This window comes from Ambystoma mexicanum, chromosome 13, assembly GCF_040938575.1.
Source record: "Ambystoma mexicanum isolate Mex_15411 chromosome 13, UKY_AmexF1_1, whole genome shotgun sequence".
In the NCBI taxonomy this organism is placed as follows: Eukaryota; Metazoa; Chordata; class Amphibia; order Caudata; family Ambystomatidae; genus Ambystoma; species Ambystoma mexicanum.
The window spans coordinates 374,562,079-374,585,772 of record NC_090938.1 but is presented as its reverse complement, the minus strand read 5'-3'; the positions used below and the strand labels follow the sequence as shown (position 1 = coordinate 374,585,772).

At 57.5% G+C, this 23,694-nt stretch overlaps 5 protein-coding genes across 5 annotated transcripts; all 5 read right to left on the bottom strand.

The window, feature by feature from the left end:
- Nucleotides 1–218: 218 nt before the first annotated feature.
- LOC138520198 (histone H2A type 2-C) lies at nucleotides 219–654 on the bottom strand. Its single transcript, XM_069632669.1, has one exon. The coding sequence runs from the start codon at nucleotides 640–642 to the stop codon at nucleotides 244–246; it is 399 nt and encodes a 132-aa protein (XP_069488770.1). The 5' UTR covers nucleotides 643–654; the 3' UTR covers nucleotides 219–243.
- Nucleotides 655–5,870: 5,216 nt separating this feature from the next.
- LOC138520196 (histone H2A type 2-C) lies at nucleotides 5,871–6,306 on the bottom strand. The gene has a single exon (XM_069632668.1). It carries the CDS (start codon nucleotides 6,292–6,294, stop codon nucleotides 5,896–5,898), a length of 399 nt encoding a protein of 132 aa, XP_069488769.1. The 5' UTR covers nucleotides 6,295–6,306; the 3' UTR covers nucleotides 5,871–5,895.
- A 5,205-nt stretch (nucleotides 6,307–11,511) lies between these two features.
- LOC138520195 (histone H2A type 2-C) lies at nucleotides 11,512–11,959 on the bottom strand. Its single transcript, XM_069632667.1, has one exon. It carries the CDS (start codon nucleotides 11,945–11,947, stop codon nucleotides 11,549–11,551), a length of 399 nt encoding a protein of 132 aa, XP_069488768.1. The 5' UTR covers nucleotides 11,948–11,959; the 3' UTR covers nucleotides 11,512–11,548.
- Nucleotides 11,960–17,164: 5,205 nt separating this feature from the next.
- On the bottom strand, nucleotides 17,165–17,612 carry LOC138520194 (histone H2A type 2-C). The gene has a single exon (XM_069632666.1). The coding sequence runs from the start codon at nucleotides 17,598–17,600 to the stop codon at nucleotides 17,202–17,204; it is 399 nt and encodes a 132-aa protein (XP_069488767.1). The 5' UTR covers nucleotides 17,601–17,612; the 3' UTR covers nucleotides 17,165–17,201.
- A 5,212-nt stretch (nucleotides 17,613–22,824) lies between these two features.
- Nucleotides 22,825–23,272, bottom strand: LOC138520193 (histone H2A type 2-C). Its single transcript, XM_069632665.1, has one exon. The coding sequence runs from the start codon at nucleotides 23,258–23,260 to the stop codon at nucleotides 22,862–22,864; it is 399 nt and encodes a 132-aa protein (XP_069488766.1). The 5' UTR covers nucleotides 23,261–23,272; the 3' UTR covers nucleotides 22,825–22,861.
- Nucleotides 23,273–23,694: the final 422 nt, after the last annotated feature.

Genomic DNA, 23,694 nt, shown 5'->3' with positions numbered 1-23,694 from the left:
CCTCCCCCCCCCACACACCCACCAGCCGTTAGTGTTGCTGAGCCCTCGGGCAAGGAAGCCAGGCCAGTGACTGAATGTGCCCGGGGTATTGGAAAGAAAAGAAAGAGCAAAAATGGCAACTTCGAAAGAGCAGACTACGCTACTGGTCAAGATACTGAGCTCTTTGGCAGAGTTTGTGGGCGGCTCTGAAAAGAGCCCTTGGGGTTTTGGTTGTGTTTTTTTTTTTTTTACGAGGATGGGCGGTTACTTGCTGGCTTTGCCCCCTGCCTTGTGGCCCTCGGTCTTCTTGGGCAGCAGCACGGCCTGGATGTTGGGCAGCACTCCTCCCTGGGCGATGGTGACCTTGCCCAGGAGCTTGTTGAGCTCCTCGTCATTGCGGATGGCGAGCTGCAGGTGTCTGGGGATGATACGTGTCTTCTTGTTGTCTCGGGCGGCGTTGCCGGCCAGCTCAAGGATTTCGGCAGTCAGATACTCGAGCACGGCGGCCAGATAGACGGGGGCGCCAGCCCCAACCCGTTCAGCGTAGTTCCCCTTCCGCAGCAGCCGGTGCACACGGCCGACTGGGAACTGCAGGCCAGCCCGGGAGGAGCGAGTCTTGGCCTTGGCGCGGGCCTTGCCTCCTTGCTTTCCACGTCCAGACATGCTGATGCGAGTGGGAACTCTCTGTCAGTTCGAAGAGAAAATAATGCCTGGGCCCGGGGAGACGGGGCATATAAAGACTAGGCAGAACGCTCCGATTGGAGGACACCTAGCCTCTGGGTGAACACCCATTGGTCGAGGGAAGGATTGCGGTCAGCCAATCAGAGCTCAGGCGGGCGGGCGGGCGGGCCTGGGGCACACCCACAGGCAGTACGTGCCGACCGATACCGACCAATGTTAGGCAGGGAGCGGCAGCAGCCGATTAACACACACACCCTATAAAAGAGAGCGGTTTGGGGGAGGGCTTTACTTGTTTCTCCCGCTCTTCCAGAGAGTGAACATCGTTGCTGCCGACCATGCCTGAGCCAGCCAAGTCCGCCCCAGCTCCCAAGAAGGGCTCCAAGAAAGCGCTCTCAAAGCCGCCCAAGAAGGACGGGAAGAAGCGCAAGAGGTGCAGGAAGGAGAGCTATGCTATCTACATCTACAAGGTGATGAAGCAGGTGCACCCCGACACCGGCATCTCCTCCAAGGCCATGGGCATCATGAACTCCTTTGTCAATGACATCTTTGAGCGCATCGCCGGGGAAGCCTCCCGCCTGACACTCTACAACAAGAGGCATACCATCACCTCCAGGGAGATCCAGACCGCCGTGCGCCTCCTGCTGCCGGGTGAGCTGGCCAAGCACGCTGTGTCCGAGGGCACAAAGGCCGTCACCAAGTACACCAGCGCCAAGTGAGGGCGGCCGCCTGAGCCCCCCTGGGACCCGAGCTCCCGGCTCAAAAAAACAACCCAAAGGCTCTTCTAAGAGCCACCCAACAACTCCATTCAAGAGCCAGCATGCTTTGTTTAGCGCCGCTTGCTTTCGAAATGAAAGCGCACACACCAGAGCCCCAAGATCTTGTCAAAGCAAATGCTTGGTTGAGGATCAGGAGGGGTAGCGTCACCCCACTAACAAAGGACCAAGCAAGCCGCAATGGTTATGGTTGACGCACTGGCGTGCGCGCGCACACACACACACACAAAGTCTGTGTTGCATCTCCTGTGTCAAGCGCTCAGCTGCCATTGGCGGGGCTTCGTAGCGGCTGTCTGGCTGCGCACCCAACCTACGTAACGATCAAGCACAGCACAAAGACACAACACAGCGAAGAGGGGCTGCATTGAGGCCACGCCGCTCAGGCTTCCTATGTATAATAGAAACGGTACTGTACAGGGGCAAGGCGTGTTCCAATGGGGGGTGGGGGGGGGGCTTGGGGATGGGGCTGCGTAGTTCCGGGTGCGCTGCTATACCAGTGTAAATAATGCCCATTCAAGTGCAGTTTGCAGAGTTGCATGTGAGTCAGGGGTGCGTGTGTAGCAGGGGCAGCACTGTGTGTTCCGTAGGGGTACTACTGCGGGTGCGGGGGGTTGCGCGCGTGTGTGTGGGGAGATGTGTGGGGGGGTGTGTGGGGAGGGGGTGTGTGTGTGTGTGTGTGTGTGTGTGTGTGTGTGAGTGAGTGAGTGTATGAGTGTGAGTGTGTGTGTACGCGCACACGCGCAAGGCTTGTTAGGGAGTCCCCTTGCATCCACTTCGAAGCGCTCGCCCGGCTGGTGCCACAGTGTCAGGGTGGAGGTCGGACCCCATGTTGCACGGCCACCCCGATTGCCCGATGGGCTCTTTCATCTGGAGCTGGAAGGAGAGCAAACCGATGGCAGCAGGCCCTCGATGAATTGAATCAACAAGAAATAAAATCATGTGGGCCTGTCTGTGTGTGTGAGGGAGGGGGGGGCTGGGGCTGGGGCTGGTGGGCGGCTTTCCGAACCACACCATGCGCCGACATGGGGCTGTGCTGGGCTCTGGCAAGTGGGGTGAAAAAGAGTTACAGCAAGTGCATATTGGCCATAGCAGTGCCGGGCAGGCTAGTGAATCCGGTCTGCCGCACGATCAGCAGGGTAGCCCGAGAAAGAGCCAGGGCGAAGTGAGTCATTTCCTCTGGTACCGTGAGAAGCCTGAGAGAGACCAGGGGAAGGGAGCTTTTCCCTCTGGTGTCGCGAAATGGAGCCATTTCCTCTGGCGTTGTGAGAAGCCTGAACCAGGGGACAAAGGGCATGTGATTACCCCTACCCCCCCTCTGCCCCCCCCCCCCCGCCCTGCCCCCCGCCACCACCTAGCCGGGGCTGAAAAGGCATCCTATCTGGTGTTACGCGATGGACAGCACACAGAAGGAAGCCTGAACAAGATCCTGGGGAAGAGAGGCATAACCCCCTAGGGTAGAAGTAGAACCACCCCTGAAGAGGGGAAACCCTCTCCAGGCATCCAAGTGTGAAGACAGCAACCATGGTCGTTAAGGAATGCTGGTGTTTCTTTTTAACTTTGAGTTGAACCAAGAACTTGTAGTCCGCTTTAAGACTCTTCTTTTCTTGGAACTTTGTTTTCGTTCCCCTTGGAAAAGGATGGCGGCCTGAGGGAGGGAGCCATTCCCTCGAGGAACAGCCTGTTTCTTCATTGGAATGGGAGCCCTCTCTCCAGAAGAAGAGAGGCGCCCTTCTGCACCGAGAAGACTCACAAGCCCTTTAGTTTAGTTATAGGTGTCGGGGAAGGAAATGGGTGTCTGACACAGGACGGCAGACTTTTTCTTTTCCTGGACATCCCGACAGTCTCCGTAGTGAGACAAGGAAACCCCTCTTAGAAGATAGGGAAAGTTAGGGTTTTCCAAGAGACAGCGGGGTAGGCCTCTGGGTGAAAGGAGCAGGGTTCTTTGGCCCCTGCCCCGACGACCGCCTCTGACGAACGCCTGACAAACGCCGTTCTTTGCCCGACGGGCTTTGCCCGACGGGCAAAGGCCCAGCAGGCCCCAACGGGCACAGCTCCTGGGCAAGTTAGAGCGAGGTTTGCAATAGGTCTTAGCCTGAGGACCAAAGTAACATGGAAGGTGAAATGAGAGCCCTTTTGGGCGAGAGGGCCGGGCGGTCTTGATATCGCGTTCAGACCTTTCCCGGAACCTTGGTTGATGTTCGTGCCTCCCTCCCAGCAGCCTCAGCGCTTCTCACTTAGGGTAATGAGTGGAGTCCCCAGTCAGCCTCCTCCCCTCGCTTGCCATTCCTTCTTGGAACACGGTGTACAATGTATCTCTTCTGGCAGCTATCTGCAGAACCCTGGCTCTTGCACTCTTGGCCAGCTGGGCTGCAGTAACTTCTTCCGTTAAGAGAGGGCAGCAGGGTGACCTTACATCCCACAGTGGTGTAGAGTCAGCTGAACAGAAGGGAGACAAGGGGCCGGCATTTTGCTGGGGGCAATGGTGCCGAAACAATACATTTTAAAGCCCTTCAGGCCCCTCGACCATCAACGGGACGGGGTTAAAGCAACATAAAAGAGCACTGAAAACATTCACAGAGGTTGGGCCTCCCCACAAGGACCTGGGTTGAACAGAATTGCTCAAGCCTGCCCTTCGAAGCACATTGGGCCTGTAGTGGTGGTGGAAGGGCGGAAAGGTCTGAAGGTAAAACCCAGCAGAGGCAACTGTGGATCCTCCACATTTCCCAACTCTAGCAGATGTGGCCAGCACCCGGTAATGCAAGTCTCCACAAGGCTGACCTACCGCCACATGCCCCGTGAGAGGTACGGCCAGCCTCTGCTTACCCGACAACATTCAGGGCCAGGGTCCCCATGCCCAGCCTCCACGTGGCCAGGAAAGGGCATGGGTACTTTTGCAGCAAACCGTGTTCGCAGTGTTCCCCTCTTGGGAACTTTACCTGCGCTCAGGCTTCCAGTCGGCCAAACCACAACAGGCCACCTCCTTCTGCTACCCATGTAATGGAGTGGCAAAAACGAGCAGAGTGTGTGGGCCCGGGAACGCTCGGACCATCCGTAAATAGGCCTATATATGATATGATATATGATATGGTATATGATGTGGCATTTATAACGCGCCGATACACAAGTGTTTCTATGCTCTCGTACGGGTGCGTTCACGGGCCAAACAAGCAGCTATCAAGTGGGAGGCCAAAATGCAGCAGGCATTGCTGGGCGCATTTCCTCCTGACACACACGCAAGCATGCAGCTCTGTTAATGATAGTGTGGGCGGCTCTTAAAAGAGCCTTTGGGGTTTGTGGTGGTGGTGGTGGTGGTGCTGCTGCGGGTGTCCTCAACCCCCGAATCCGTAAAGAGTGCGACCCTGGCGCTTCAGGGCATAGACGACATCCATTGCGGTGACCGTCTTCCTCTTGGCGTGCTCGGTGTAGGTGACGGCATCCCGGATCACGTTCTCCAGGAAGACCTTCAGCACCCCACGGGTCTCCTCGTAGATGAGGCCGGAGATGCGCTTGACTCCGCCACGGCGAGCCAGGCGGCGGATGGCGGGCTTGGTAATTCCCTGAATGTTATCTCGGAGCACTTTCCTGTGCCTCTTGGCGCCGCCCTTGCCGAGTCCTTTCCCTCCTTTGCCACGTCCAGACATGATGGCTCTTCTCTCCCTCACAAACGAGCTGAGACTGTGGTGGCACGGCAGAATCAGCTACTTATATAGGCCCCCGGCGGACCAGGGGGAGAGCTCCCAACACACCAGCTCAATTGCGCGTCACAGACTGGGCCGGGCCTTGTGTGGGCCGGGCCTCAGCATTTCAAAATGCCCGCGCTTGCCAGCCGTTTGTCGCCAGCCCGCGCTTCTTTCAGGTCTGAGGACCTGCTAACGAAAGAGCTTGCCCATGCGACTGGAAAGGTGCCAAGGCAGTTTTCTTTTTTTCTGCCCTTTTGCGCTTTGGCAGACGCCATCCGAATTCGGACGTTTCGACCCCGGGAATGCGTCTATCCACACACAGGAAAGCCACGAGGCTCTCTCTTCTACTACTTAGGTGGAAGCTGCCACCCAAGCACCCGTGGAAAGGTCTGCCCCCCACTGTGCTCTTTTTTGCCAACGCTGCATGGAAGGACACCGTGGAAGCCAGCAGGCGGCATGCTTCGGGGAAGCAACAAAGCGCGCGTGTTTATTATTTTCTTTTCTCTTTCTCCCCCCCCCCCCCCCCCCCACCTCCCTCCCCTCCCCCCCCCACACACCCACCAGCCGTTAGTGTTGCTGAGCCCTCGGGCAAGGAAGCCAGGCCAGTGACTGAATGTGCCCGGGGTATTGGAAAGAAAAGAAAGAGCAAAAATGGCAACTTCGAAAGAGCAGACTACGCTACTGGTCAAGATACTGAGCTCTTTGGCAGAGTTTGTGGGCGGCTCTGAAAAGAGCCCTTGGGGTTTTGGTTGTGTTTTTTTTTTTTTTACGAGGATGGGCGGTTACTTGCTGGCTTTGCCCCCTGCCTTGTGGCCCTCGGTCTTCTTGGGCAGCAGCACGGCCTGGATGTTGGGCAGCACTCCTCCCTGGGCGATGGTGACCTTGCCCAGGAGCTTGTTGAGCTCCTCGTCATTGCGGATGGCGAGCTGCAGGTGTCTGGGGATGATACGTGTCTTCTTGTTGTCTCGGGCGGCGTTGCCGGCCAGCTCAAGGATTTCGGCAGTCAGATACTCGAGCACGGCGGCCAGATAGACGGGGGCGCCAGCCCCAACCCGTTCAGCGTAGTTCCCCTTCCGCAGCAGCCGGTGCACACGGCCGACTGGGAACTGCAGGCCAGCCCGGGAGGAGCGAGTCTTGGCCTTGGCGCGGGCCTTGCCTCCTTGCTTTCCACGTCCAGACATGCTGATGCGAGTGGGAACTCTCTGTCAGTTCGAAGAGAAAATAATGCCTGGGCCCGGGGAGACGGGGCATATAAAGACTAGGCAGAACGCTCCGATTGGAGGACACCTAGCCTCTGGGTGAACACCCATTGGTCGAGGGAAGGATTGCGGTCAGCCAATCAGAGCTCAGGCGGGCGGGCGGGCGGGCCTGGGGCACACCCACAGGCAGTACGTGCCGACCGATACCGACCAATGTTAGGCAGGGAGCGGCAGCAGCCGATTAACACACACACCCTATAAAAGAGAGCGGTTTGGGGGAGGGCTTTACTTGTTTCTCCCGCTCTTCCAGAGAGTGAACATCGTTGCTGCCGACCATGCCTGAGCCAGCCAAGTCCGCCCCAGCTCCCAAGAAGGGCTCCAAGAAAGCGCTCTCAAAGCCGCCCAAGAAGGACGGGAAGAAGCGCAAGAGGTGCAGGAAGGAGAGCTATGCTATCTACATCTACAAGGTGATGAAGCAGGTGCACCCCGACACCGGCATCTCCTCCAAGGCCATGGGCATCATGAACTCCTTTGTCAATGACATCTTTGAGCGCATCGCCGGGGAAGCCTCCCGCCTGACACTCTACAACAAGAGGCATACCATCACCTCCAGGGAGATCCAGACCGCCGTGCGCCTCCTGCTGCCGGGTGAGCTGGCCAAGCACGCTGTGTCCGAGGGCACAAAGGCCGTCACCAAGTACACCAGCGCCAAGTGAGGGCGGCCGCCTGAGCCCCCCTGGGACCCGAGCTCCCGGCTCAAAAAAACAACCCAAAGGCTCTTCTAAGAGCCACCCAACAACTCCATTCAAGAGCCAGCATGCTTTGTTTAGCGCCGCTTGCTTTCGAAATGAAAGCGCACACACCAGAGCCCCAAGATCTTGTCAAAGCAAATGCTTGGTTGAGGATCAGGAGGGGTAGCGTCACCCCACTAACAAAGGACCAAGCAAGCCGCAATGGTTATGGTTGACGCACTGGCGTGCGCGCGCACACACACACACACAAAGTCTGTGTTGCATCTCCTGTGTCAAGCGCTCAGCTGCCATTGGCGGGGCTTCGTAGCGGCTGTCTGGCTGCGCACCCAACCTACGTAACGATCAAGCACAGCACAAAGACACAACACAGCGAAGAGGGGCTGCATTGAGGCCACGCCGCTCAGGCTTCCTATGTATAATAGAAACGGTACTGTACAGGGGCAAGGCGTGTTCCAATGGGGGGTGGGGGGGGGGCTTGGGGATGGGGCTGCGTAGTTCCGGGTGCGCTGCTATACCAGTGTAAATAATGCCCATTCAAGTGCAGTTTGCAGAGTTGCATGTGAGTCAGGGGTGCGTGTGTAGCAGGGGCAGCACTGTGTGTTCCGTAGGGGTACTACTGCGGGTGCGGGGGGTTGCGCGCGTGTGTGTGGGGAGATGTGTGGGGGGGTGTGTGGGGAGGGGGTGTGTGTGTGTGTGTGTGTGTGTGTGTGTGTGTGAGTGAGTGAGTGTATGAGTGTGAGTGTGTGTGTACGCGCACACGCGCAAGGCTTGTTAGGGAGTCCCCTTGCATCCACTTCGAAGCGCTCGCCCGGCTGGTGCCACAGTGTCAGGGTGGAGGTCGGACCCCATGTTGCACGGCCACCCCGATTGCCCGATGGGCTCTTTCATCTGGAGCTGGAAGGAGAGCAAACCGATGGCAGCAGGCCCTCGATGAATTGAATCAACAAGAAATAAAATCATGTGGGCCTGTCTGTGTGTGTGAGGGAGGGGGGGGCTGGGGCTGGGGCTGGTGGGCGGCTTTCCGAACCACACCATGCGCCGACATGGGGCTGTGCTGGGCTCTGGCAAGTGGGGTGAAAAAGAGTTACAGCAAGTGCATATTGGCCATAGCAGTGCCGGGCAGGCTAGTGAATCCGGTCTGCCGCACGATCAGCAGGGTAGCCCGAGAAAGAGCCAGGGCGAAGTGAGTCATTTCCTCTGGTACCGTGAGAAGCCTGAGAGAGACCAGGGGAAGGGAGCTTTTCCCTCTGGTGTCGCGAAATGGAGCCATTTCCTCTGGCGTTGTGAGAAGCCTGAACCAGGGGACAAAGGGCATGTGATTACCCCTACCCCCCCTCTGCCCCCCCCCCCCGCCCTGCCCCCCGCCACCACCTAGCCGGGGCTGAAAAGGCATCCTATCTGGTGTTACGCGATGGACAGCACACAGAAGGAAGCCTGAACAAGATCCTGGGGAAGAGAGGCATAACCCCCTAGGGTAGAAGTAGAACCACCCCTGAAGAGGGGAAACCCTCTCCAGGCATCCAAGTGTGAAGACAGCAACCATGGTCGTTAAGGAATGCTGGTGTTTCTTTTTAACTTTGAGTTGAACCAAGAACTTGTAGTCCGCTTTAAGACTCTTCTTTTCTTGGAACTTTGTTTTCGTTCCCCTTGGAAAAGGATGGCGGCCTGAGGGAGGGAGCCATTCCCTCGAGGAACAGCCTGTTTCTTCATTGGAATGGGAGCCCTCTCTCCAGAAGAAGAGAGGCGCCCTTCTGCACCGAGAAGACTCACAAGCCCTTTAGTTTAGTTATAGGTGTCGGGGAAGGAAATGGGTGTCTGACACAGGACGGCAGACTTTTTCTTTTCCTGGACATCCCGACAGTCTCCGTAGTGAGACAAGGAAACCCCTCTTAGAAGATAGGGAAAGTTAGGGTTTTCCAAGAGACAGCGGGGTAGGCCTCTGGGTGAAAGGAGCAGGGTTCTTTGGCCCCTGCCCCGACGACCGCCTCTGACGAACGCCTGACAAACGCCGTTCTTTGCCCGACGGGCTTTGCCCGACGGGCAAAGGCCCAGCAGGCCCCAACGGGCACAGCTCCTGGGCAAGTTAGAGCGAGGTTTGCAATAGGTCTTAGCCTGAGGACCAAAGTAACATGGAAGGTGAAATGAGAGCCCTTTTGGGCGAGAGGGCCGGGCGGTCTTGATATCGCGTTCAGACCTTTCCCGGAACCTTGGTTGATGTTCGTGCCTCCCTCCCAGCAGCCTCAGCGCTTCTCACTTAGGGTAATGAGTGGAGTCCCCAGTCAGCCTCCTCCCCTCGCTTGCCATTCCTTCTTGGAACACGGTGTACAATGTATCTCTTCTGGCAGCTATCTGCAGAACCCTGGCTCTTGCACTCTTGGCCAGCTGGGCTGCAGTAACTTCTTCCGTTAAGAGAGGGCAGCAGGGTGACCTTACATCCCACAGTGGTGTAGAGTCAGCTGAACAGAAGGGAGACAAGGGGCCGGCATTTTGCTGGGGGCAATGGTGCCGAAACAATACATTTTAAAGCCCTTCAGGCCCCTCGACCATCAACGGGACGGGGTTAAAGCAACATAAAAGAGCACTGAAAACATTCACAGAGGTTGGGCCTCCCCACAAGGACCTGGGTTGAACAGAATTGCTCAAGCCTGCCCTTCGAAGCACATTGGGCCTGTAGTGGTGGTGGAAGGGCGGAAAGGTCTGAAGGTAAAACCCAGCAGAGGCAACTGTGGATCCTCCACATTTCCCAACTCTAGCAGATGTGGCCAGCACCCGGTAATGCAAGTCTCCACAAGGCTGACCTACCGCCACATGCCCCGTGAGAGGTACGGCCAGCCTCTGCTTACCCGACAACATTCAGGGCCAGGGTCCCCATGCCCAGCCTCCACGTGGCCAGGAAAGGGCATGGGTACTTTTGCAGCAAACCGTGTTCGCAGTGTTCCCCTCTTGGGAACTTTACCTGCGCTCAGGCTTCCAGTCGGCCAAACCACAACAGGCCACCTCCTTCTGCTACCCATGTAATGGAGTGGCAAAAACGAGCAGAGTGTGTGGGCCCGGGAACGCTCGGACCATCCGTAAATAGGCCTATATATGATATGATATATGATATGGTATATGATGTGGCATTTATAACGCGCCGATACACAAGTGTTTCTATGCTCTCGTACGGGTGCGTTCACGGGCCAAACAAGCAGCTATCAAGTGGGAGGCCAAAATGCAGCAGGCATTGCTGGGCGCATTTCCTCCTGACACACACGCAAGCATGCAGCTCTGTTAATGATAGTGTGGGCGGCTCTTAAAAGAGCCTTTGGGGTTTGTGGTGGTGGTGGTGGTGGTGCTGCTGCGGGTGTCCTCAACCCCCGAATCCGTAAAGAGTGCGACCCTGGCGCTTCAGGGCATAGACGACATCCATTGCGGTGACCGTCTTCCTCTTGGCGTGCTCGGTGTAGGTGACGGCATCCCGGATCACGTTCTCCAGGAAGACCTTCAGCACCCCACGGGTCTCCTCGTAGATGAGGCCGGAGATGCGCTTGACTCCGCCACGGCGAGCCAGGCGGCGGATGGCGGGCTTGGTAATTCCCTGAATGTTATCTCGGAGCACTTTCCTGTGCCTCTTGGCGCCGCCCTTGCCGAGTCCTTTCCCTCCTTTGCCACGTCCAGACATGATGGCTCTTCTCTCCCTCACAAACGAGCTGAGACTGTGGTGGCACGGCAGAATCAGCTACTTATATAGGCCCCCGGCGGACCAGGGGGAGAGCTCCCAACACACCAGCTCAATTGCGCGTCACAGACTGGGCCGGGCCTTGTGTTGGCCGGGCCTCAGCATTTCAAAATGCCCGCGCTTGCCAGCCGTTTGTCGCCAGCCCGCGCTTCTTTCAGGTCTGAGGACCTGCTAACGAAAGAGCTTGCCCATGCGACTGGAAAGGTGCCAAGGCAGTTTGCTTTTTTTCTGCCCTTTTGCGCTTTGGCAGACGCCATCCGAATTCGGACGTTTCGACCCCGGGAATGCGTCTATCCACACACAGGAAAGCCACGAGGCTCTCTCTTCTACTACTTAGGTGGAAGCTGCCACCCAAGCACCCGTGGAAAGGTCTGCCCCCCACTGTGCTCTTTTTTGCCAACGCTGCATGGAAGGACACCGTGGAAGCCAGCAGGCGGCATGCTTCGGGGAAGCAACAAAGCGCGCGTGTTTATTATTTTCTTTTCTCTTTCTCCCCCCCCCCCCCCCCCCGCCTCCCTCCCCTCCCCCCCCCACACACCCACCAGCCGTTAGTGTTGCTGAGCCCTCGGGCAAGGAAGCCAGGCCAGTGACTGAATGTGCCCGGGGTATTGGAAAGAAAAGAAAGAGCAAAAATGGCAACTTCGAAAGAGCAGACTACGCTACTGGTCAAGATACTGAGCTCTTTGGCAGAGTTTGTGGGCGGCTCTGAAAAGAGCCCTTGGGGTTTTGGTTGTTGTGTTTTTTTTTTTTTTACGAGGATGGGCGGTTACTTGCTGGCTTTGCCCCCTGCCTTGTGGCCCTCGGTCTTCTTGGGCAGCAGCACGGCCTGGATGTTGGGCAGCACTCCTCCCTGGGCGATGGTGACCTTGCCCAGGAGCTTGTTGAGCTCCTCGTCATTGCGGATGGCGAGCTGCAGGTGTCTGGGGATGATACGTGTCTTCTTGTTGTCTCGGGCGGCGTTGCCGGCCAGCTCAAGGATTTCGGCAGTCAGATACTCGAGCACGGCGGCCAGATAGACGGGGGCGCCAGCCCCAACCCGTTCAGCGTAGTTCCCCTTCCGCAGCAGCCGGTGCACACGGCCGACTGGGAACTGCAGGCCAGCCCGGGAGGAGCGAGTCTTGGCCTTGGCGCGGGCCTTGCCTCCTTGCTTTCCACGTCCAGACATGCTGATGCGAGTGGGAACTCTCTGTCAGTTCGAAGAGAAAATAATGCCTGGGCCCGGGGAGACGGGGCATATAAAGACTAGGCAGAACGCTCCGATTGGAGGACACCTAGCCTCTGGGTGAACACCCATTGGTCGAGGGAAGGATTGCGGTCAGCCAATCAGAGCTCAGGCGGGCGGGCGGGCGGGCCTGGGGCACACCCACAGGCAGTACGTGCCGACCGATACCGACCAATGTTAGGCAGGGAGCGGCAGCAGCCGATTAACACACACACCCTATAAAAGAGAGCGGTTTGGGGGAGGGCTTTACTTGTTTCTCCCGCTCTTCCAGAGAGTGAACATCGTTGCTGCCGACCATGCCTGAGCCAGCCAAGTCCGCCCCAGCTCCCAAGAAGGGCTCCAAGAAAGCGCTCTCAAAGCCGCCCAAGAAGGACGGGAAGAAGCGCAAGAGGTGCAGGAAGGAGAGCTATGCTATCTACATCTACAAGGTGATGAAGCAGGTGCACCCCGACACCGGCATCTCCTCCAAGGCCATGGGCATCATGAACTCCTTTGTCAATGACATCTTTGAGCGCATCGCCGGGGAAGCCTCCCGCCTGACACTCTACAACAAGAGGCATACCATCACCTCCAGGGAGATCCAGACCGCCGTGCGCCTCCTGCTGCCGGGTGAGCTGGCCAAGCACGCTGTGTCCGAGGGCACAAAGGCCGTCACCAAGTACACCAGCGCCAAGTGAGGGCGGCCGCCTGAGCCCCCCTGGGACCCGAGCTCCCGGCTCAAAAAAACAACCCAAAGGCTCTTCTAAGAGCCACCCAACAACTCCATTCAAGAGCCAGCATGCTTTGTTTAGCGCCGCTTGCTTTCGAAATGAAAGCGCACACACCAGAGCCCCAAGATCTTGTCAAAGCAAATGCTTGGTTGAGGATCAGGAGGGGTAGCGTCACCCCACTAACAAAGGACCAAGCAAGCCGCAATGGTTATGGTTGACGCACTGGCGTGCGCGCGCACACACACACACACAAAGTCTGTGTTGCATCTCCTGTGTCAAGCGCTCAGCTGCCATTGGCGGGGCTTCGTAGCGGCTGTCTGGCTGCGCACCCAACCTACGTAACGATCAAGCACAGCACAAAGACACAACACAGCGAAGAGGGGCTGCATTGAGGCCACGCCGCTCAGGCTTCCTATGTATAATAGAAACGGTACTGTACAGGGGCAAGGCGTGTTCCAATGGGGGGTGGGGGGGGGGCTTGGGGATGGGGCTGCGTAGTTCCGGGTGCGCTGCTATACCAGTGTAAATAATGCCCATTCAAGTGCAGTTTGCAGAGTTGCATGTGAGTCAGGGGTGCGTGTGTAGCAGGGGCAGCACTGTGTGTTCCGTAGGGGTACTACTGCGGGTGCGGGGGGTTGCGCGCGTGTGTGTGGGGAGATGTGTGGGGGGGTGTGTGGGGAGGGGGTGTGTGTGTGTGTGTGTGTGTGTGTGTGTGTGTGAGTGAGTGAGTGAGTGAGTGTATGAGTGTGAGTGTGTGTGTACGCGCACACGCGCAAGGCTTGTTAGGGAGTCCCCTTGCATCCACTTCGAAGCGCTCGCCCGGCTGGTGCCACAGTGTCAGGGTGGAGGTCGGACCCCATGTTGCACGGCCACCCCGATTGCCCGATGGGCTCTTTCATCTGGAGCTGGAAGGAGAGCAAACCGATGGCAGCAGGCCCTCGATGAATTGAATCAACAAGAAATAAAATCATGTGGGCCTGTCTGTGTGTGTGAGGGAGGGGGGGGCTGGGGCTGGGGCTGGTGGGCGGCTTTCCGAACCACACCATGCGCCGACATGGGGCTGTGCTGGGCTCTGGCAAGTGGGGTGAAAAAGAGTTACAGCAAGTGCATATTGGCCATAGCAGTGCCGGGCAGGCTAGTGAATCCGGTCTGCCGCACGATCAGCAGGGTAGCCCGAGAAAGAGCCAGGGCGAAGTGAGTCATTTCCTCTGGTACCGTGAGAAGCCTGAGAGAGACCAGGGGAAGGGAGCTTTTCCCTCTGGTGTCGCGAAATGGAGCCATTTCCTCTGGCGTTGTGAGAAGCCTGAACCAGGGGACAAAGGGCATGTGATTACCCCTACCCCCCCTCTGCCCCCCCCGCCCTGCCCCCCGCCACCACCTAGCCGGGGCTGAAAAGGCATCCTATCTGGTGTTACGCGATGGACAGCACACAGAAGGAAGCCTGAACAAGATCCTGGGGAAGAGAGGCATAACCCCCTAGGGTAGAAGTAGAACCACCCCTGAAGAGGGGAAACCCTCTCCAGGCATCCAAGTGTGAAGACAGCAACCATGGTCGTTAAGGAATGCTGGTGTTTCTTTTTAACTTTGAGTTGAACCAAGAACTTGTAGTCCGCTTTAAGACTCTTCTTTTCTTGGAACTTTGTTTTCGTTCCCCTTGGAAAAGGATGGCGGCCTGAGGGAGGGAGCCATTCCCTCGAGGAACAGCCTGTTTCTTCATTGGAATGGGAGCCCTCTCTCCAGAAGAAGAGAGGCGCCCTTCTGCACCGAGAAGACTCACAAGCCCTTTAGTTTAGTTATAGGTGTCGGGGAAGGAAATGGGTGTCTGACACAGGACGGCAGACTTTTTCTTTTCCTGGACATCCCGACAGTCTCCGTAGTGAGACAAGGAAACCCCTCTTAGAAGATAGGGAAAGTTAGGGTTTTCCAAGAGACAGCGGGGTAGGCCTCTGGGTGAAAGGAGCAGGGTTCTTTGGCCCCTGCCCCGACGACCGCCTCTGACGAACGCCTGACAAACGCCGTTCTTTGCCCGACGGGCTTTGCCCGACGGGCAAAGGCCCAGCAGGCCCCAACGGGCACAGCTCCTGGGCAAGTTAGAGCGAGGTTTGCAATAGGTCTTAGCCTGAGGACCAAAGTAACATGGAAGGTGAAATGAGAGCCCTTTTGGGCGAGAGGGCCGGGCGGTCTTGATATCGCGTTCAGACCTTTCCCGGAACCTTGGTTGATGTTCGTGCCTCCCTCCCAGCAGCCTCAGCGCTTCTCACTTAGGGTAATGAGTGGAGTCCCCAGTCAGCCTCCTCCCCTCGCTTGCCATTCCTTCTTGGAACACGGTGTACAATGTATCTCTTCTGGCAGCTATCTGCAGAACCCTGGCTCTTGCACTCTTGGCCAGCTGGGCTGCAGTAACTTCTTCCGTTAAGAGAGGGCAGCAGGGTGACCTTACATCCCACAGTGGTGTAGAGTCAGCTGAACAGAAGGGAGACAAGGGGCCGGCATTTTGCTGGGGGCAATGGTGCCGAAACAATACATTTTAAAGCCCTTCAGGCCCCTCGACCATCAACGGGACGGGGTTAAAGCAACATAAAAGAGCACTGAAAACATTCACAGAGGTTGGGCCTCCCCACAAGGACCTGGGTTGAACAGAATTGCTCAAGCCTGCCCTTCGAAGCACATTGGGCCTGTAGTGGTGGTGGAAGGGCGGAAAGGTCTGAAGGTAAAACCCAGCAGAGGCAACTGTGGATCCTCCACATTTCCCAACTCTAGCAGATGTGGCCAGCACCCGGTAATGCAAGTCTCCACAAGGCTGACCTACCGCCACATGCCCCGTGAGAGGTACGGCCAGCCTCTGCTTACCCGACAACATTCAGGGCCAGGGTCCCCATGCCCAGCCTCCACGTGGCCAGGAAAGGGCATGGGTACTTTTGCAGCAAACCGTGTTCGCAGTGTTCCCCTCTTGGGAACTTTACCTGCGCTCAGGCTTCCAGTCGGCCAAACCACAACAGGCCACCTCCTTCTGCTACCCATGTAATGGAGTGGCAAAAACGAGCAGAGTGTGTGGGCCCGGGAACGCTCGGACCATCCGTAAATAGGCCTATATATGATATGATATATGATATGGTATATGATGTGGCATTTATAACGCGCCGATACACAAGTGTTTCTATGCTCTCGTACGGGTGCGTTCACGGGCCAAACAAGCAGCTATCAAGTGGGAGGCCAAAATGCAGCAGGCATTGCTGGGCGCATTTCCTCCTGACACACACGCAAGCATGCAGCTCTGTTAATGATAGTGTGGGCGGCTCTTAAAAGAGCCTTTGGGGTTTGTGGTGGTGGTGGTGGTGGTGCTGCTGCGGGTGTCCTCAACCCCCGAATCCGTAAAGAGTGCGACCCTGGCGCTTCAGGGCATAGACGACATCCATTGCGGTGACCGTCTTCCTCTTGGCGTGCTCGGTGTAGGTGACGGCATCCCGGATCACGTTCTCCAGGAAGACCTTCAGCACCCCACGGGTCTCCTCGTAGATGAGGCCGGAGATGCGCTTGACTCCGCCACGGCGAGCCAGGCGGCGGATGGCGGGCTTGGTAATTCCCTGAATGTTATCTCGGAGCACTTTCCTGTGCCTCTTGGCGCCGCCCTTGCCGAGTCCTTTCCCTCCTTTGCCACGTCCAGACATGATGGCTCTTCTCTCCCTCACAAACGAGCTGAGACTGTGATCGCACGGCAGAATCAGCTACTTATATAGGCCCCCGGCGGACCAGGGGGAGAGCTCCCAACACACCAGCTCAATTGCGCGTCACAGACTGGGCCGGGCCTTGTGTGGGCCGGGCCTCAGCATTTCAAAATGCCCGCGCTTGCCAGCCGTTTGTCGCCAGCCCGCGCTTCTTTCAGGTCTGAGGACCTGCTAACGAAAGAGCTTGCCCATGCGACTGGAAAGGTGCCAAGGCAGTTTTCTTTTTTTCTGCCCTTTTGCGCTTTGGCAGACGCCATCCGAATTCGGACGTTTCGACCCCGGGAATGCGTCTATCCACACACAGGAAAGCCACGAGGCTCTCTCTTCTACTACTTAGGTGGAAGCTGCCACCCAAGCACCCGTGGAAAGGTCTGCCCCCCACTGTGCTCTTTTTTGCCAACGCTGCATGGAAGGACACCGTGGAAGCCAGCAGGCGGCATGCTTCGGGGAAGCAACAAAGCGCGCGTGTTTATTATTTTCTTTTCTCTTTCTCCCCCCCCCCCCCCCCCTCCCTCCCCTCCCCCCCCCACACACCCACCAGCCGTTAGTGTTGCTGAGCCCTCGGGCAAGGAAGCCAGGCCAGTGACTGAATGTGCCCGGGGTATTGGAAAGAAAAGAAAGAGCAAAAATGGCAACTTCGAAAGAGCAGACTACGCTACTGGTCAAGATACTGAGCTCTTTGGCAGAGTTTGTGGGCGGCTCTGAAAAGAGCCCTTGGGGTTTTGGTTGTTGTGTTTTTTTTTTTTTTACGAGGATGGGCGGTTACTTGCTGGCTTTGCCCCCTGCCTTGTGGCCCTCGGTCTTCTTGGGCAGCAGCACGGCCTGGATGTTGGGCAGCACTCCTCCCTGGGCGATGGTGACCTTGCCCAGGAGCTTGTTGAGCTCCTCGTCATTGCGGATGGCGAGCTGCAGGTGTCTGGGGATGATACGTGTCTTCTTGTTGTCTCGGGCGGCGTTGCCGGCCAGCTCAAGGATTTCGGCAGTCAGATACTCGAGCACGGCGGCCAGATAGACGGGGGCGCCAGCCCCAACCCGTTCAGCGTAGTTCCCCTTCCGCAGCAGCCGGTGCACACGGCCGACTGGGAACTGCAGGCCAGCCCGGGAGGAGCGAGTCTTGGCCTTGGCGCGGGCCTTGCCTCCTTGCTTTCCACGTCCAGACATGCTGATGCGAGTGGGAACTCTCTGTCAGTTCGAAGAGAAAATAATGCCTGGGCCCGGGGAGACGGGGCATATAAAGACTAGGCAGAACGCTCCGATTGGAGGACACCTAGCCTCTGGGTGAACACCCATTGGTCGAGGGAAGGATTGCGGTCAGCCAATCAGAGCTCAGGCGGGCGGGCGGGCGGGCCTGGGGCACACCCACAGGCAGTACGTGCCGACCGATACCGACCAATGTTAGGCAGGGAGCGGCAGCAGCCGATTAACACACACACCCTATAAAAGAGAGCGGTTTGGGGGAGGGCTTTACTTGTTTCTCCCGCTCTTCCAGAGAGTGAACATCGTTGCTGCCGACCATGCCTGAGCCAGCCAAGTCCGCCCCAGCTCCCAAGAAGGGCTCCAAGAAAGCGCTCTCAAAGCCGCCCAAGAAGGACGGGAAGAAGCGCAAGAGGTGCAGGAAGGAGAGCTATGCTATCTACATCTACAAGGTGATGAAGCAGGTGCACCCCGACACCGGCATCTCCTCCAAGGCCATGGGCATCATGAACTCCTTTGTCAATGACATCTTTGAGCGCATCGCCGGGGAAGCCTCCCGCCTGACACTCTACAACAAGAGGCATACCATCACCTCCAGGGAGATCCAGACCGCCGTGCGCCTCCTGCTGCCGGGTGAGCTGGCCAAGCACGCTGTGTCCGAGGGCACAAAGGCCGTCACCAAGTACACCAGCGCCAAGTGAGGGCGGCCGCCTGAGCCCCCCTGGGACCCGAGCTCCCGGCTCAAAAAAACAACCCAAAGGCTCTTCTAAGAGCCACCCAACAACTCCATTCAAGAGCCAGCATGCTTTGTTTAGCGCCGCTTGCTTTCGAAATGAAAGCGCACACACCAGAGCCCCAAGATCTTGTCAAAGCAAATGCTTGGTTGAGGATCAGGAGGGGTAGCGTCACCCCACTAACAAAGGACCAAGCAAGCCGCAATGGTTATGGTTGACGCACTGGCGTGCGCGCGCACACACACACACACAAAGTCTGTGTTGCATCTCCTGTGTCAAGCGCTCAGCTGCCATTGGCGGGGCTTCGTAGCGGCTGTCTGGCTGCGCACCCAACCTACGTAACGATCAAGCACAGCACAAAGACACAACACAGCGAAGAGGGGCTGCATTGAGGCCACGCCGCTCAGGCTTCCTATGTATAATAGAAACGGTACTGTACAGGGGCAAGGCGTGTTCCAATGGGGGGTGGGGGGGGGGCTTGGGGATGGGGCTGCGTAGTTCCGGGTGCGCTGCTATACCAGTGTAAATAATGCCCATTCAAGTGCAGTTTGCAGAGTTGCATGTGAGTCAGGGGTGCGTGTGTAGCAGGGGCAGCACTGTGTGTTCCGTAGGGGTACTACTGCGGGTGCGGGGGGTTGCGCGCGTGTGTGTGGGGAGATGTGTGGGGGGGTGTGTGGGGAGGGGGTGTGTGTGTGTGTGTGTGTGTGTGTGTGTGTGTGTGTGTGTGAGTGAGTGAGTGAGTGTATGAGTGTGAGTGTGTGTGTACGCGCACACGCGCAAGGCTTGTTAGGGAGTCCCCTTGCATCCACTTCGAAGCGCTCGCCCGGCTGGTGCCACAGTGTCAGGGTGGAGGTCGGACCCCATGTTGCACGGCCACCCCGATTGCCCGATGGGCTCTTTCATCTGGAGCTGGAAGGAGAGCAAACCGATGGCAGCAGGCCCTCGATGAATTGAATCAACAAGAAATAAAATCATGTGGGCCTGTCTGTGTGTGTGAGGGAGGGGGGGGCTGGGGCTGGGGCTGGGGCTGGTGGGCGGCTTTCCGAACCACACCATGCGCCGACATGGGGCTGTGCTGGGCTCTGGCAAGTGGGGTGAAAAAGAGTTACAGCAAGTGCATATTGGCCATAGCAGTGCCGGGCAGGCTAGTGAATCCGGTCTGCCGCACGATCAGCAGGGTAGCCCGAGAAAGAGCCAGGGCGAAGTGAGTCATTTCCTCTGGTACCGTGAGAAGCCTGAGAGAGACCAGGGGAAGGGAGCTTTTCCCTCTGGTGTCGCGAAATGGAGCCATTTCCTCTGGCGTTGTGAGAAGCCTGAACCAGGGGACAAAGGGCATGTGATTACCCCTACCCCCCCTCTGCCCCCCCCCCCCGCCCTGCCCCCCGCCACCACCTAGCCGGGGCTGAAAAGGCATCCTATCTGGTGTTACGCGATGGACAGCACACAGAAGGAAGCCTGAACAAGATCCTGGGGAAGAGAGGCATAACCCCCTAGGGTAGAAGTAGAACCACCCCTGAAGAGGGGAAACCCTCTCCAGGCATCCAAGTGTGAAGACAGCAACCATGGTCGTTAAGGAATGCTGGTGTTTCTTTTTAACTTTGAGTTGAACCAAGAACTTGTAGTCCGCTTTAAGACTCTTCTTTTCTTGGAACTTTGTTTTCGTTCCCCTTGGAAAAGGATGGCGGCCTGAGGGAGGGAGCCATTCCCTCGAGGAACAGCCTGTTTCTTCATTGGAATGGGAGCCCTCTCTCCAGAAGAAGAGAGGCGCCCTTCTGCACCGAGAAGACTCACAAGCCCTTTAGTTTAGTTATAGGTGTCGGGGAAGGAAATGGGTGTCTGACACAGGACGGCAGACTTTTTCTTTTCCTGGACATCCCGACAGTCTCCGTAGTGAGACAAGGAAACCCCTCTTAGAAGATAGGGAAAGTTAGGGTTTTCCAAGAGACAGCGGGGTAGGCCTCTGGGTGAAAGGAGCAGGGTTCTTTGGCCCCTGCCCCGACGACCGCCTCTGACGAACGCCTGACAAACGCCGTTCTTTGCCCGACGGGCTTTGCCCGACGGGCAAAGGCCCAGCAGGCCCCAACGGGCACAGCTCCTGGGCAAGTTAGAGCGAGGTTTGCAATAGGTCTTAGCCTGAGGACCAAAGTAACATGGAAGGTGAAATGAGAGCCCTTTTGGGCGAGAGGGCCGGGCGGTCTTGATATCGCGTTCAGACCTTTCCCGGAACCTTGGTTGATGTTCGTGCCTCCCTCCCAGCAGCCTCAGCGCTTCTCACTTAGGGTAATGAGTGGAGTCCCCAGTCAGCCTCCTCCCCTCGCTTGCCATTCCTTCTTGGAACACGGTGTACAATGTATCTCTTCTGGCAGCTATCTGCAGAACCCTGGCTCTTGCACTCTTGGCCAGCTGGGCTGCAGTAACTTCTTCCGTTAAGAGAGGGCAGCAGGGTGACCTTACATCCCACAGTGGTGTAGAGTCAGCTGAACAGAAGGGAGACAAGGGGCCGGCATTTTGCTGGGGGCAATGGTGCCGAAACAATACATTTTAAAGCCCTTCAGGCCCCTCGACCATCAACGGGACGGGGTTAAAGCAACATAAAAGAGCACTGAAAACATTCACAGAGGTTGGGCCTCCCCACAAGGACCTGGGTTGAACAGAATTGCTCAAGCCTGCCCTTCGAAGCACATTGGGCCTGTAGTGGTGGTGGAAGGGCGGAAAGGTCTGAAGGTAAAACCCAGCAGAGGCAACTGTGGATCCTCCACATTTCCCAACTCTAGCAGATGTGGCCAGCACCCGGTAATGCAAGTCTCCACAAGGCTGACCTACCGCCACATGCCCCGTGAGAGGTACGGCCAGCCTCTGCTTACCCGACAACATTCAGGGCCAGGGTCCCCATGCCCAGCCTCCACGTGGCCAGGAAAGGGCATGGGTACTTTTGCAGCAAACCGTGTTCGCAGTGTTCCCCTCTTGGGAACTTTACCTGCGCTCAGGCTTCCAGTCGGCCAAACCACAACAGGCCACCTCCTTCTGCTACCCATGTAATGGAGTGGCAAAAACGAGCAGAGTGTGTGGGCCCGGGAACGCTCGGACCATCCGTAAATAGGCCTATATATGATATGATATATGATATGGTATATGATGTGGCATTTATAACGCGCCGATACACAAGTGTTTCTATGCTCTCGTACGGGTGCGTTCACGGGCCAAACAAGCAGCTATCAAGTGGGAGGCCAAAATGCAGCAGGCATTGCTGGGCGCATTTCCTCCTGACACACACGCAAGCATGCAGCTCTGTTAATGATAGTGTGGGCGGCTCTTAAAAGAGCCTTTGGGGTTTGTGGTGGTGGTGGTGCTGCTGCGGGTGTCCTCAACCCCCGAATCCGTAAAGAGTGCGACCCTGGCGCTTCAGGGCATAGACGACATCCATTGCGGTGACCGTCTTCCTCTTGGCGTGCTCGGTGTAGGTGACGGCATCCCGGATCACGTTCTCCAGGAAGACCTTCAGCACCCCACGGGTCTCCTCGTAGATGAGGCCGGAGATGCGCTTGACTCCGCCACGGCGAGCCAGGCGGCGGATGGCGGGCTTGGTAATTCCCTGAATGTTATCTCGGAGCACTTTCCTGTGCCTCTTGGCGCCGCCCTTGCCGAGTCCTTTCCCTCCTTTGCCACGTCCAGACATGATGGCTCTTCTCTCCCTCACAAACGAGCTGAGACTGTGGTGGCACGGCAGAATCAGCTACTTATATAGGCCCCCGGCGGACCAGGGGGAGAGCTCCCAACACACCAGCTCAATTGCGCGTCACAGACTGGGCCGGGCCTTGTGTGGGCCGGGCCTCAGCATTTCAAAATGCCCGCGCTTGCCAGCCGTTTGTCGCCAGCCCGCGCTTCTTTCAGGTCTGAGGACCTGCTAACGAAAGAGCTTGCCCATGCGACTGGAAAGGTGCCAAGCAGTTTGCTTTTTTTCTGCCCTTTTGCGCTTTGGCAGACGCCATCCGAATTCGGACGTTTCGACCCCGGGAATGCGTCTATCCACACACAGGAAAGCCACGAGGCTCTCTCTTCTACTACTTAGGTGGAAGCTGCCACCCAAGCACCCGTGGAAAGGTCTGCCCCCCACTGTGCTCTTTTTTGCCAACGCTGCATGGAAGGACACCGTGGAAGCCAGCAGGCGGCATGCTTCGGGGAAGCAACAAAGCGCGCGTGTTTATTATTTTCTTTTCTCTTTCTCCCCCCCCCCCCCCCCCTCCCTCCCCTCCCCCCCCCACACACCCACCAGCCGTTAGTGTTGCTGAGCCCTCGGGCAAGGAAGCCAGGCCAGTGACTGAATGTGCCCGGGGTATTGGAAAGAAAAGAAAGAGCAAAAATGGCAACTTCGAAAGAGCAGACTACGCTACTGGTCAAGATACTGAGCTCTTTGGCAGAGTTTGTGGGCGGCTCTGAAAAGAGCCCTTGGGGTTTTGGTTGTTGTGTTTTTTTTTTTTTTACGAGGATGGGCGGTTACTTGCTGGCTTTGCCCCCTGCCTTGTGGCCCTCGGTCTTCTTGGGCAGCAGCACGGCCTGGATGTTGGGCAGCACTCCTCCCTGGGCGATGGTGACCTTGCCCAGGAGCTTGTTGAGCTCCTCGTCATTGCGGATGGCGAGCTGCAGGTGTCTGGGGATGATACGTGTCTTCTTGTTGTCTCGGGCGGCGTTGCCGGCCAGCTCAAGGATTTCGGCAGTCAGATACTCGAGCACGGCGGCCAGATAGACGGGGGCGCCAGCCCCAACCCGTTCAGCGTAGTTCCCCTTCCGCAGCAGCCGGTGCACACGGCCGACTGGGAACTGCAGGCCAGCCCGGGAGGAGCGAGTCTTGGCCTTGGCGCGGGCCTTGCCTCCTTGCTTTCCACGTCCAGACATGCTGATGCGAGTGGGAACTCTCTGTCAGTTCGAAGAGAAAATAATGCCTGGGCCCGGGGAGACGGGGCATATAAAGACTAGGCAGAACGCTCCGATTGGAGGACACCTAGCCTCTGGGTGAACACCCATTGGTCGAGGGAAGGATTGCGGTCAGCCAATCAGAGCTCAGGCGGGCGGGCGGGCGGGCCTGGGGCACACCCACAGGCAGTACGTGCCGACCGATACCGACCAATGTTAGGCAGGGAGCGGCAGCAGCCGATTAACACACACACCCTATAAAAGAGAGCGGTTTGGGGGAGGGCTTTACTTGTTTCTCCCGCTCTTCCAGAGAGTGAACATCGTTGCTGCCGACCATGCCTGAGCCAGCCAAGTCCGCCCCAGCTCCCAAGAAGGGCTCCAAGAAAGCGCTCTCAAAGCCGCCCAAGAAGGACGGG

What these genes read in the sequence shown, in the direction of transcription:
- LOC138520194 (XM_069632666.1), bottom strand. Translation starts at nt 17,600, where the DNA reads ATGTCTGGACGTGGAAAGCAAGGAGGCAAGGCCCGCGCCAAGGCCAAG.
- LOC138520198 (XM_069632669.1), bottom strand. Translation starts at nt 642, where the DNA reads ATGTCTGGACGTGGAAAGCAAGGAGGCAAGGCCCGCGCCAAGGCCAAG.
- LOC138520195 (XM_069632667.1), bottom strand. Translation starts at nt 11,947, where the DNA reads ATGTCTGGACGTGGAAAGCAAGGAGGCAAGGCCCGCGCCAAGGCCAAG.
- LOC138520193 (XM_069632665.1), bottom strand. Translation starts at nt 23,260, where the DNA reads ATGTCTGGACGTGGAAAGCAAGGAGGCAAGGCCCGCGCCAAGGCCAAG.
- LOC138520196 (XM_069632668.1), bottom strand. Translation starts at nt 6,294, where the DNA reads ATGTCTGGACGTGGAAAGCAAGGAGGCAAGGCCCGCGCCAAGGCCAAG.